Source organism: Mixophyes fleayi, chromosome 7 (assembly GCF_038048845.1).
Source record: "Mixophyes fleayi isolate aMixFle1 chromosome 7, aMixFle1.hap1, whole genome shotgun sequence".
Classification (NCBI taxonomy): Eukaryota; Metazoa; Chordata; class Amphibia; order Anura; family Limnodynastidae; genus Mixophyes; species Mixophyes fleayi.
The window spans coordinates 45,571,786-45,586,540 of NC_134408.1; the positions used below are offsets into that span (position 1 = coordinate 45,571,786).

The following is a 14,755-nucleotide window of genomic DNA, read 5'->3' on the forward strand; positions in this document are numbered from 1 at the left end:
CTACATATCACTTTTGATGGACACTTGGACTCCTGACCTCACTTTATGATATACCCTTACAAGAATCGGGACTTTTATCTATATTATTGAAAGCCATTGTGCTTGTTTCAGTATTTTATTTATCTGTATTTGTTTCGGCCAGAACATGTTTATGTTTGCATTGTGTAAAGAATAAACCCCAATATAAATTATATATTCACTCCATGCGCCCAGAACCAATTTCTATTCTTTGTACTACCCTTCTGGGAGGGTGGGGATTCCCCTCCACACACTTCTAGGTTCTCATTTGTGGCTGCACATACATCTCGAAGGAAGCGCGGCCTTACCCATTCTTTTCTCTTGGCCATGTGCTGCGGTGTCTGCACGTCACTGACTTGTTAACTAGATGATTGTAACGGAATAGTAATAGCAGTAGACTATTCCATTGATGCGTCTAGCATATGGCAGCCAGTTTAATATAGTGTAGTGTTAATACAAGAACAAAGTTTTTATGTGTATTGCTTATGTCTGCCTTCTTAATTAACCTGCCTTTTTTAACGAATATTTGTAATATACCCAGAATAAACCACACAGGAGTAAATGTATCAAGCTGAGAGTTTTCCGGTGGGCTTGAAAAGTGGAGATGTTACCTATAGCAACCAATCAGATTCTAGCTTTCATTTTGTAGAATGTACTAAATAAATGATAGCTAGAATCTGATTGGTTTTTCAAACACGCCGGAAAACTCTCAGCTTGATACATTTACCCCACAGTGTTAATGCAACAGTTTTATTGCAGAAAAATTTTCAAAAATATTTAGTGCAGGATAATAAAAGTTATAAAAATAATATTACACTTTAAAGGTGCTAGTGATTTGTGGTAGAACTGTTCCAAACAAAATTCTTCTCAAGTTTTTTAATTTTTTTCTTGACGTCACTTATAATCGCTGGTATTTCTTTAAAATAATCATTGAGCTTTACAATGTTTTTTTCTCCCTCAGAACTTTCATTGGATAGTATTATTATTATCATCATCGTAGATTTGTAAGGCGCCACAGAGCTCTGCAGCGCCGTACAGTAGGGAAGACAAGGACATACATAAAAGAGAACATACTTAAAACAAGAACAGACAAGGTAGACAAAATGAATGGCGACATGAAAACAAAGGGTATGGAGAACCCTGCTCATTAGTGAGCTTACATTCTAAAGGGAAGAGGGCACAGCTGAAACAAGAGGAGCGAGTGTGGCTCAGAGTGGAGATTGGATAGTTGTGAGGGTGCATTAGTGTGAATAGTGTTATCGAGGATAAGGTCACCTCTGTAAAAGATAATATGATATGACGATGGTATCTTCGAAACAAGGAAATAAAAAATGTTTAGCATTAAACTTCTATATTTGTAATAAAGTTAACAAAAGTCTTTATCCAACATCAGAAATAGTCTCATTAGCTCACCTTGCACGCTGCTCAAGATCATTTTATGTTGTGGTTCCTCTGGTACAATCGTAACAATAGCAGGCTTAACCTTCTTAGGTTCTGTAAAGCAGGCGCCATTTTAGTTATTATAACGGTACAGGTATGTGCCCAAAGCATTGTGTTGCCTACACATGTTCATTTAAATACCTTCTTGTATAACTTCTTTCATATCTTTGTATTCAACATCAATTTTTTCTTGTTTGATAACAGGTGTTACATTAGTGGTATCTAAGCTGCTCTTATCACCGTTAATTCTTTGTTCTGAAAAAAACAACCTATGTTACAAATCTAGCTTTTGCATTGTTTCATGTTAAATTAAAATGAAATAAACAAACTCCTTCAAACAGGTACACTACACGTGGTACTCACTTTTTTTTTATGTTTCTGCGAATTTGCACCAGTCTCCTGTGCTCTTTATTTTTAAGGTTGGACCTCTCCTCTTCTGAACTTGGAACTTATTTCTTTTCTTGCCAAGTTTTTCCTTCAGTAATCGTAGTAGTTTTTGCATTATTAGTTCCTTTCTATTATTAACTTTTCGGTATTCTCGCTTTTGACACTCATAGTCGTTATGGTCCAGTACTTTTACTATCATGCCCACTTCTCTTGTGCTCATTGACTTTGCTATTTTAACTGCCGTAAATTTTATTTCTTCTTCTTCTTCTTCTTGACCATCTGCATCTCCCACCACAACTTCTTGAATATGTGTGTGTGTGCATATATGTGTGTGTTACGTGTGTGTGTGTGTGCATATATATATATCTATAATATAAAAGCCTAGCGGCGTGTGTTAGTCTGTGTGTGAAAAAAAAATAAAATGCTGCAGCGCCACCTGCTGGGCGGAGTTATACACTGACCTACTAAATTCTTAGCATTATCTAATATATAAAAGTAAAAGCCTAGCGGCTTGTGTTAGTGTGTGTGGGGAAAAAACTATTTTCTCAGAAAGGGCTCATCCAATTGACCTGAAATTTGGTATACTGACATTGTTTGACAAAAAAATTAGAATCGTGAAGTCAGTTAACTTCCATCATCCCCCCTTCCCCCCGTGGGAGGGGTAGTAAAGGCTAAATTTATGAGTTGAGGGGTCAAACTCATTTTCGTGAGGTAATTTTACCTCATGAACACACATTAAAAAGGACGCTTGCGTCGGGAAGTAACGCTCTTCCCCTGAGGAGGCCTGGGCTAGGCCCAAATGCATGACAAGAACCTTTTTAAGACCTTAAGTAGCTTGATTTGACTAGAATGCATGAGTATCATGCACGGGTTAACTTGTGTGTGTATATATATATATATATATATATATATATATATAGTGTGTGTTGTGTGTGTATATATTTCAGGGAAGACAAACCGTAGTGGAAAACCCTACATATACATATTAGGTTGGGAGGTCAGAATGCCTACAGCTGTGATATCTCCACAGAATAAAATGATGCAGGAGGATTACGTATTACAAATTGTAGCTCCCAGCAGACTCTTTTTTGCACATCCTTTTGACCATTTGGTGTATAGATTTTTCTGTATAAAAGTCTTGAGCATCTAACTTTAAAACAGCATCCAATGTTTTTGATTTTGTTTGTAAGCTGTGATGCCTGTAGCTGTGCATAGTTGTCCATGTTTTGTTTCAACTTCTATATGGAAGTCTCTTGAGGTATATGAACAGTGTTTATGAAGTGAGAATGTATGGTATGTCAGGAAGGATTGCTACCTGTCTGGTTTGGTAAGCCTTGTCCATTCTTTGGGTGACTCTTCAAGTTTTGGTGTACGACACAGAAAAAAAAGCAGCATATTCCTGCAAAAACCATTCTTCTGTTCCTAATGCCAACCTAAAATACAGTGAATATAAAAGTCTACATGTTCTTATTGAAATTGCAGGTGTTTGTGATGTAAAGCCTGAAACTAACCTTGCAATCAATAAAATTCAATTAGAAATGAAAAACTTATAATACCCTGGTTGTGTAAGTATGCACACCCCTTAACTAATACTTTTGTGGAAGCAACTTTTGCTTTTATTATAGCAGTAAGTATGTTTAAATAAGCCTCTATCAACTTTGCACACCTGGACTTCATCATATTGCGGGGTGACTTCCTGTGCGCTAGGTAAGTCTGCAGGTTTTCAGTGGGATTGTGGTCTGACCTCAGAATAGGCAATTCCAAGACTTTGATCTTCCTTTTCTGAAGCCATTTCTTGATTGATATGGATGTGCACTTTGGATCGTTACAATTTTGAAAGGTGAAGTTCCTCTTCAGCTTTCTGATAGGCCAGAAGATTTCGTGCCAAAATATCTTGATATTTGGAGCTATTCAATTTTCCCTCTATCCTGACTAGAGTCCCTGTCCCAGCTGAAAAGGAGCAGCCCCAAAATATAATGCTGCCATTACCAGGCTTCTCAGTAACTAGGGTGTTCATGAGTGATGAGTTGTCTTGTCTTTGCGCCAAACATATATTTTAGAATTAAGGCCAAAAAGTTAAACCTTGTCGTCTTCAGACCATAATACAGTTTTCCACGTGATTTGGGGTAATCAAATGTTTTTTGGGGGTTTTTCCCCCAAAAAAATTTAGACGGGCTTGGTTGTTATTTCTCTGGTGAGAAATGGCTTTCATCTTGCCAGCCTACCCAATAGCTCAGACGTGTCGAATACAGAAGATTGTTGTCACATGCAGTGAGTGACCAGTTCCTGCCAGAAATTCCTGCATATCCTTTAATGTTACTCCTTATCCGCCTTGATAAAGATTTTTATAAATTGAAATGCGTCGTCAGGCAATTCTAGGTGACCGTGAGAAGAGCCGCGCTGACCGAAGTATGAGGAATCGATCCCCGAGTGGTGTATAACGTGCAGTGATAACCAGCCGGCTGCCCGATCGATGGAGAGGGATAGAAAGGTTTCCCTACACGTTTAACACCATGCCGCTTAGGGTAAGAGTCCCATTCTACCGGGATCAGCAGCGACTGTTCTCTAACTAACATCCTTTTAAAATCATTTTATGTGATTTTATGTATATTAAAGTGTTGTTGGAAGTAATGCACTATGTGGAGCAACTTCTTCTTTTTTGAGAGAACGCCCAGATATTAGGGTGAATAATTTGAAGATTTCTATAATATTCTACGTGTACCTGTGGGAGTTATGTCAGTGTAATACCCTAAGGGGAATCATCTGTTACACATAGTGGTGATTTATTCATTGTTTGACCACACGGGTGATAGATGGTAATAGAGTTTGACCTCTTTGTATTGATTACTCCCACCTATGATAATATGATCTTTTCCATTTATATGTATATATGAACATCAGTGGAAATTTGATATTTGGATCTATATCATCGGCTTGTGGATTTAAAACTTTGGACATATGAGTATTGGAAACCTTTTTTCTGGACTACATATCATCAGTTTGTGCATATGGGACATTCTGTATAGAAATTACATATGGTGTACCTGTTTGTTTAAAGTATAAGTGCCGCAGCTATTTACTGTACATATACATCTTACTCCTTATCCTGTCTTCAACTTTGGAGGGATGTCCTGATCTTGGCAATGTTTTCTGCTGTGCCACTTTTACATTCCCATTATGAAAGAATGTGCAAACTTATGCAACCAGGTTATTGTAGTTTTTATTTTTCCAATTATCTTTTCTAAAAAGTGTCCATTTATTTTTCACTTGAATTTTGTTGGTTGTGTTAGGTCACAATAAAGGTGGACAAAGGTCTGACATGATTTAACTTGATTTCAGGATGTGTAGACATTTTATATCCACTGTATTGTCATTTTTTTCTGCCATTTTTTACCACAGTAACCCAAAATCTATGTGCTCAAAACAGTTGCTTTGTTGAAAAAAAGCTGATTGTGAAGTAACAAAATACAGTTGCTTGTCTCTGTTTAAGTGAAATGTATGATGTATGTATGGAATTATTAATTAATGTTTTTATAAAATCAATCTACAAGTACAGGCCAAAGTAAACAAGAGGATTACAACAGTTTATATGTAAGGAAAAGCTTACTGACATCACTGGGCAATTTGGAAAAAAATGACCTGTTTTGCTCTATGCAACTGTGCTCATAGTAAAGCAATACCAACAGGTTTGCTCACTAACTGCCATTTTAGTTCATTTAAATATCACATGAACGTATCTGCCATATTGAGTTCACTTAATTGCATAGTTGCCTACTCTCCCGGAATGTCCGGGAGACTCCCGAATTTTTAGGAGTTCTCCCGGACTCCAGAGAGAGCAGGCAAAAATCCCGGATCCAGATTTCGGCGCTGTTGAAGATGGCGAGGGACGGGGCTAAACGCGTCATCGTGGCCCCGCCCCCCGTGTGCGATTGGCTAAAATTGCCTGATATTGACAGGCAACGCCCCCCCCGACTGACCCCCTCCTGGAAAGCTGCCTGCAAAAGCAGGCAAGTATGCTTAATTGGGCAGCTCTATGCACAGTAGTCAAAGAGTAAGAACTAACCAAGCCTAGTGGACCCTCTGAAATGCTTTCATACTATGTATGGCCATCTTGAGGACAACTGACCTTCTCTTCAGAGTTAGAGAGTTAATGTACTGCTATTAAACATGGATAATCAATCTACTTGTGCATGGCTACACATTACTTTATGTTTAAAATATATATATATTTTTTTTTTTCTCCAGGATGCAAAGTTTGTGGAGGAACGACGGAAACAACTTCAGAACTACTTAAGAAATGTCATGAACAAAGTCATACAGACGGTGCCAGATTTTGCTGCCAAACCTAACAAAGAAGGCTTAACACAGCTAATGCCCTTTTTTATGTAAGTTGCCTCTGTTTTTTAACTGCCTTTAAAGTTTACTTGTCGCTAATATGCAGTGGAGGCAGATATTGAGGTGTACTAATATTTATGACAATGCAGCTTATCAATCATGTGACTAATTGATAATGGTTCAGCTCACAAAATGGCTGCCATACTGCATACTCTGTATAGGTGACAGGTGCACTTTAAAATGGTAATTTTTTTTCCTCAAGGACATCTTAATAACCAGAAATACTTTATATTCCTCAGATTGCAGTAGAAAACAAGATTATATGCTCTGCCGTGTCTCATATCCTTAACCCATTTGACCTCTTGCCTATGGTCTACAAATGTAATACATAATGGCTCATTACTAACGTATTTAGGTTTACCATTTGCACTAAACTGTAGTAAACAATAAGACATTTGCTTTCATTGTGTAAAATGCACCGCAGATGTAAAAAAAAAAAAAAAAAAGATATTGTTAATTGGTTGCTCTGGTTCAGTGCAAAATTTTAACCTAAATGTAGTGTTAATGAACAACTGACAATTATGAAGTTGAAATAATAAGGCTTTTAAGATGCAATGTCAAAAGAGCTTCTGTATGCTTATTTATAATTATTGCTCAACACAATAATGAAGCAATTAATTTGTTTTGGATGTTGAATAAAAGTCTAAATTATGAATGCTGTACTTTAAATATAGTAACTTCTTTAATGCACACACAAATATGCCCTATATATAAGCATCCAATCAGATCCTACTAGAGATTAGGAAATGAAAGTAAATGACTGTTTGCCACAGGTTACAGCACCTAGCACTGTGCTAGCGCCATATTTTTGTTGTTGTTCATTTAACTCTCTGACATGCATATCTCTGTAAATGTATACAGGACTGTTCTCCTTTGTTTTTATCTATTATACAATGTGCCATACCTGGTTACATATCTCTCTGTGCATCATAGGGAGTGGGTGAGGTAAAATAATTAACACCCTTCATTCGATGTAAAGGTCTATTTGACAAAATGGAAGCTTTCAGAGTCAATTATCTCGTAACCAATGTACATTAATAGTACTGTCAATATGACCACAACACTAAGTAGTGTCTTGAATTGTCACATTTCTAATTTCTGGTGAATGTACACCTACGTTTATGGGAAAAATCTGATGCGACACAAGGTTTCATGACTGTTAGTTTGGGCCTGAAACATGTACAATACTTTTTATTCACTCCAGTCTGAAGTATATTTATTTAATGTACTGTGTAGTATTTATGTCATGTAATGTTTGGCTGTCTCTTGTAAAAGAGAGGTTGAGGTTTATGAAACATGTTTTTGTTGTATATACCTCATACCCACTTTATTACTCTTTCCTCCGAATAGTGAGGTCAGATTTTATTCTAGCAATCAATTGAGGAATATTCTCCTAATAAGATAATCATAAAATGTGATGATATTCCCAGGTATTTTATTTTGCGGTTTTGCCACTTAAGTTTAATGTAGGAATGGATATTATCATTGACATTCGGTACGGCATGCAGCAACATGGCCTCTGATGTGGAAAAGTTTATGTTATAACCAGAAAAACTACCATATATATATATTAGATGATATAAGGCAGGTATAAAAGTTATTGTTCTATTATTGTTTGTTCTCAATTGTAAAGCACTACGAAATTTGCTGGCGCTATATAAATAAATGTTGATGATGATGGGGATAAAAGGATATCATCCGCAAACAGGGAGATTTTATATGGTTGATCTCCCACCTCCACTCCGCGTATAGAGTCAGAGCCTTTAATTGCAGCATGTGGTTCTATTGCTATTGGCGATGATCAGAGGTGATAAGGGGCAACCGTGTCTAGTTCTATTGGAAATTGGGACAATATGCCATAGGGAGCTGTTCATCCTCCTCCTAAAGAGCAGCAATACCTAGAAAAAATGTACCTTTAAATTCAAAGCCTGTAGTGTTTGGACCATGGAATTCCAAGATATTCTATCAAAGGATTTCTCATCGTCTAGGGATAAAATGACCTCTGACATTTTCCTATTAATAATTTGAATGAGATCTATTGCTCTCCATGTGTTGTCCCTGCCCTGCCACCTTGAAACAAATCCCTCCTGGTCATAGTGGGTCAATACGGTGAGGATTCCATTCATGCAATTTGCTAAAAATCATTGCGTAAAGTTTAATATTATTAAGCAATATTTATCTGTAGCTCTCACAGTCAAAAGGAACTTTACCCTCCATATGGATGACCAGTGTTCTGTCTTCCAGCATAGATTTTAGAAATGGGACTCCTTGTAGGACAGCATTGAAGAGAGTGGAGATGGAGGACCATCTTGATAGCTTGGGTGTTATCTTCTACTGAGATTTAATCATTAAGTTGTTGTGCAGTGGAATTTAAAACATGGGAAGTTTTGCTTTACAAAGGAAATTAGTAATATCTTCTGAGGGAGTAGTAATGTGTTGAAGTGTTGAGGGTCTTGTTGTAGAATATACAATTTATGGTAATAGGACTGGAACTCTTGTCTGATTTTTTGGGGGTCATATGAGAGATCCCAAATAGAGTGTCTAATTGCTGGGATATCATTTTGGGATCTTTTTGCTCTTTGATCTGGTGCTCAGAATTCTTTCTGCTTTATCTCCTTTCTCATAAAATCTGATTTAGCCATTTTAATTTCTTAGCTGTTTGTTCAGAGAGCAAGAGCAATTCTGTCCGAACCTATTAAGGTTCTCAAGAATTATTGGGTCTAAAGTTTGCTTATCTTGTAATTCTAAATCATGCAGCTGCATAGAATGAGAGATTTGTTTGGACAATTTCTCCTTTTTGTATCCAGAGGCCATGCTGATGAGATGTCCTGTTATTAATGATTTTTGTGCTTTACACAAAACCATTGGGAAGGTGCGGGAATATCAGTTGAAAATATTCAGTCAGGAGATTTTGAATTTGGATGGTGATCGTGGTTGTAGAACTATGAAGAGTGATTTCTTTAATCTCCATGTGGGGGAAAAAAAACGGAGAAGATACCCCGAGATCTCTACTGAGGAGAATCATGTAGATCCTAAAGTAGGAGTTATGAACATTTGAATGAAAGGTATATTCTCTGGTCATTGGTTCCTTGACTATCCAAGTATCGTCCAAAATGTGGGACTTAAAATGGTGCAACAGAGCTTTTGTTTTTTGTTCTTCAGAATTGTTAGGGGCCATTGATCGCTCTAATTTATTACTGGTAGTCATATTAAAGTCCTTGGCCATAATCACATTTCCACTCCTCTCTTCTGATAGGATAGAGTTTACATTATTAAAAAACTGATGTTGGTTCTGATTTGGTGCATATAAATTTACAAGCGTAAACACACAATTATTTTATTGCCGGTAAGTATCAGAAATTGTTCTTCTTTATCTTTGTAAGATTCTGACAATTCAAAGGTTATATGAGAGGCAATCAAGACTGCCAACTCTCTATTCTTTTTGTGTGATACTTTCTTGATACATTACAGCGATAAGTGAGTCTGTCTTATCGGTACATTTTGATAGATTCCATTGTCTCCCAGATACACACACTCACTCCACATAAACACTTCCTCAATCAAGTTTACTCAATTCTTCACAAATAAACTCTCAGAGACACTATTTCACCATTACAAAACATCATAGTTGCCTACTCTTCCGGAATGTCCTGGAGACTCCCGAATTTCTGGGAGTCCTCCCAGACTCCTGAGAGACCAGGCCAACCTCCCGGATCCTGCCGACTACGTTGGTGAAGTGGGTGGGGATGGGGCATACTGACGCTTCACACGTCATTGTGGCCCCGATACCTACTGTAAAAGGTTAACGTGGTGATGTCAGTATAGGGGCCAAAATTGCGTGATTTGCCAGGCCCTGCCCCCACACGCCCACCTCCACGTGGATCTCCTGGAGGCCAATAGAAAAAAGTTGGCAAGTATGCAAAAAATTTACTCACTATGGTATGACTGTCCTACATCCACACTTAGTGTTGCGTGTCTTCACGCCTTCTCACCCTTTCATACATTCTTTCTATGTCACACACACACACACACACACAACCACATACACTACCATTTGCGCGCACACATTTTGGAGCACACACAAGCACTCTCGATCAGGCACAGTGTGTATGTGACAAAATTAACTTTTTTGATGTTTCCCAGAGAAAATGATCCTTCCCTTTGGATAGCAAAGCAGCAATAAAGGGCAAAGCTTTCAAATGAAGAGCCAGGGTAATTAGTAATGAATATTAATGTAACTTTGCTATCTTGTGTCAGATGTGTGAACATGAATCAAAGATGCCTGGTTTTTCTGTTGGAAATGCTTTATAGGGCTTACCACAAGGGGATTTTGCATTCCCACTGGGAATACTTTTAAACTTTAATTAAACTGTTTAAAAAGTTCATGGCCAAGATTTTATTCAAACGTGAATCTATATTATCTTGTTGAGATGAGCTGTCTAAAAATAACATGTTTGGCATATATTTAGCTGCTCATTAAATGTACCTGCATTCAGTCAGAATGACTGATATTGATCCTACCCTACCAGTATCACACTTGCATTTTAGAAGTAGTGTACAGTACATCTGCTGCTTACACTTTAGAATCATTTTCATGAGATTTTTTTTTTATTTGCTAAGGAAAGCAATGCTTTGTTACTTTATGTTAGGAACCCCCACAGCCAGCAACACAAAACTCGGAGTCTGCTCAGAAGTCTGGTTTTCACTGGAGCCCCTAGTGATGGGGACAGACTTGGCCGCAGACAGCTGAGGGTCGTGAATTGTGCGTGGACTGGGGAGAACCCAGCGATAGCAGATGGGAGAAATAGCAGAGTGAGGTCAGGCAAGGGTCAAGGCCGGCAGCAAACAGAATATCCAGGACACGAACCGGAGTCAGAGGGCACAGGTAAATCAGCAGTGTAGAAATCCAGGCAAAGAGGTCAAAAGGGCACAGGCAATCAAAACGGAGTCAGGAATCAGGTAGAAGGTCAGCAACGAAGAATCAGTCCAGCAAAGGTACAGCAACCAGGAACACGAGCAGGCTAGTCAGCAGAAGCAGGAACTATAACCAGCAGTAAGGGCTTGTCCCTTGCTTCCTAATAAACGAGCCAGAGCCAATGAACGGTGCCCTGCACAGCAGGGAATACTTAGCCCAGCTGGCTATGATTAATGAGGAATGCGCATGCGCCCGGCTGCCCTAGATGCCGGGACGCAGCGCAGGAGAAAGAGAGCGTCCCGACCGTTGCCTAGGCGCGGCCGGGTTCTGGAGGAAATGACGTCCCGGTCGTCATAACGACGGCCGGGACGCCTAGCCATACACGGAAGTGAGTCGCGGCGGTGTCCAGAGCCGCCGCGGCTCGTAACACTTTAATAGGTTTTTACAGCTTGTGTGTGACAGGTTACAGCATTTTACATTAAGTTTAATGGACCTAGAATTCAGTGCATTTCTTGTTTGCTAAGTGAAGCTGCTACATGTAACATTTATGAACAATGGAAACCGAAGCAGCCAGTGCGTCAGAAAAGAACATATGCCAGAGACTTTAGTGATATGCAGTGGCTTAAATAGCAGTTGGCGTGCCCCATAACATTTTGGGAGGGTGCCAGCGGTGATGCATATCTACTCACCGATTCAATGGCCTGCACTATAAAGAAGTCAAAAAGATGGCATTGGACGCAAGTAAAATAGACTGAACAAGTATCCTTGGATAGCTAGTTAGACGACCTCTTAATAAAAAATACAGACAGGCAAAGCCCAGCATTTCATAATAGTAAATCCAGGCACTTCAGTGCAGGGGAACATCACTTTTGTGGCTAATATACTAGTTTGTTTAGGACACCACAAAAAACAAGATTATGGATTTTGGACTATGAGCCAGAGTGGAAATCTTCCTTAATTTGCTCGTCATCCTTGTCCTCAACAGTGTATCCACTGATGTCAACAAGTCCATCATCAATGTCAGACATACAACTTATGGACACCCTTACACTATCCTAGAAATTACATGAAGGCCCAATTTGTTCTAAGTGTTCTTCTTCTCTTACTTTGGTATTCCTGTTTAGGCCAATTAGAGGTAGAAGGTCATGCACAAGAATTTACAGAAGATGCATGACTTTGGTGGACATTCACTTTTACACTGGGCTTTCATGTAGAAGGAGCCCAGTGGGACCAGTAATAGTTTCTAAAAATAAGTTTTTGTTTTGTGGGAGTTTATCAAGAGTTTTGTAAAGGCCCTGTCTGAGACTTTCTTCTTATATAACCTTATATAACCTTTATTAGTAGAAGTAGTATTTCTGCCAGTACTCGAGATGCTTCTGTAAGATTGATTGATCAATGACAACAGTAAAATCTTTGTTTGGCACTGTCACTTTCAAATAAATCAAATTGACCATAGTCTCTTGTATTAGCTGCCACCACACCAGGTGAATGCACAATGAGGTAGGAAAACAGAATCGTGTTACTCTGCCTCTGCCACACAATATTGTTAAATAGTTTTCTCTGATCACTATTCTCAGAGTCATAAATTCATATTAGTGTTTTGCACTTAATTGTTTAGTGTGAGCGCTGTCTCTGTCTTTTTCTCCCATACACTGTTTCCTGCTTGCTCTGCAACATCCGCCACACAATACTGATGTAATCAGTTTGACAGATTTGCAATTAAATTAATTTAAATCAATAACTGTCTTCAACAATGGTGTTTTGAACTGCCACTGACACACACATAGTGTGAGAAGATTTTCAACAGTAATCGATATAGTAATCAATAATAGCGCAACTATTAGTAGTCTTCTTGAGTTGAATAGATTTTTATGCTCTCTAATTACATTTTAGTAATAGTAGGTCCCGATATAGTATCCCTTTTTATTGTACAGTAGCAGTACACACCCTGTTCTGTATACTGCCTGGCAAAAAAAGGAACAGATCTCTTATCCTGCCTGGCAGGAAAAGGGACAGATCTCTAATCTAAACTTTCTGTTTCCAATCTGTTGGGTTGTGATTACCTTTCCATTAATTCGTTTTCCCTAATTATTAATAATGTAATTTTATTTGCAGCACTCTGTTGCACTGCTATCGGCTACAGACTCAGAGCGCTCCAGACTCTTGGTACAGGATAATGACATTTTGCCTCGCTTATAGGTTTGAGGTGAGCGGGAAATCCAGAGTTCGATCAGTTTGAACCATTCAACATATATATATATATATATATATATATATATATATATATATATATTTATCGTGGGATCAGATACAATAATGATTGTATAATATTACTTTACATGTCATTAGGGGTTTATTTACTATTGGGGGAGGTATCCATCATTATGTATTGGTGCACACTGCAGCGATACATAATGAAGTACCGCGCTATATACCATGCCGGGCTGCTCTGGGATCCCTGGCCAAGATACCCCTCCTGCACAATGACTTTTATTTATTCACCTACAGTGCTAATGGAGAAAATGCTATACGCAAGAGCAGCTAAATTCAACACATGCACATAGTACTTTGACTGGCTAGGGATCCAGTGAAGCCGGAGAAGCTTCAGCTGGATACCATGTTAAAAACAAGTAACGCCATCCTGATATGGCTTTTTGCAGCTTCATAAATTGCCTAATACCGCTGTCTCCATAGAGGTCTATGGGGAGCACATTAAGCAACCAGTAAATAGGTTAAAATCTCTGATTTCTCCATTATTAACTTTATATTAAATAAGAAACACCGGTGAAAGAGCCTTTTGTTGGTGTTTAGGCTGGTATTTTGACTCTTTTTGCTTGTAAAGACCCCTTAGTATCTTATTCTACAAATATTCTAATAAGTCTTTCTGAATTTAACTGTCTCAAACAATAATGTGGGCATACTTCCAAGGTCATTTACGCCACAGGTTATACTAAGCAGGAAAAAGTTTCCCTTTGTGGACTGTTTGGCATTAGGGACCCTACAGTGTTGGAGGCACTTTAACTTTGCTGGAAGAATCTTTATGCTAAATTGGATTTTGCTTTTTTCTTTTTCCTTTGATTTCTAAGGTAATTAAAGACTTAAAATAATTATTTTTAAATCACTGGCAGCATAACTGTACCTTTTTTTCCAGCCAATACCGTGTTCCTGACCCTATTTTTATTAGCCAGTGAGAACCATTTCAAATTCCAGCTGAAAACACTTCATTGCTGCTAAAGTACAGTATTTGTGTTTTATTCTCAGAATCAAGCTTGGCTAGGCTGGAAAATACATAATGAGGGCTGCCATCGGTTATTCCTTAAATGGCAGGGGTCCCTTCGAAGGCCTAGCCAAAACCACAGGCTGATTACTCTTTACAATATGGATGGAAGTTTACAGGATTCAAGCAACTTTTGCACATGCTTAATATATGTTGTTGCTATACCAAATGAAGAAGACAATTTATACTAGATGAACGGCTGTGCACACAATACTGAGGAAAAAAATAGATAGGGAGCAATGAGACTTTTACAGTCTCAGGGGGGTGGCAGAAATTTCAAAGATTTAATTTTTTTTGTTTCATTTGGTGAACTCATGGTCACA

At 38.3% G+C, this 14,755-nt stretch overlaps 1 protein-coding gene across 1 annotated transcript in view; it reads left to right on the forward strand.

Moving 5' to 3' along the window:
- The window catches only part of SNX29 (sorting nexin 29), a 465,348-nt gene that overhangs the window by 386,922 nt on the left and 63,671 nt on the right, over window positions 1-14,755 (forward strand). Inside the window, exon 20 of the mRNA XM_075179779.1 lies at window positions 6,091-6,230. Within this exon, the coding sequence (XP_075035880.1) occupies window positions 6,091-6,230 (140 nt within the window). The remainder of the gene's footprint in view (window positions 1-6,090; window positions 6,231-14,755) is intronic.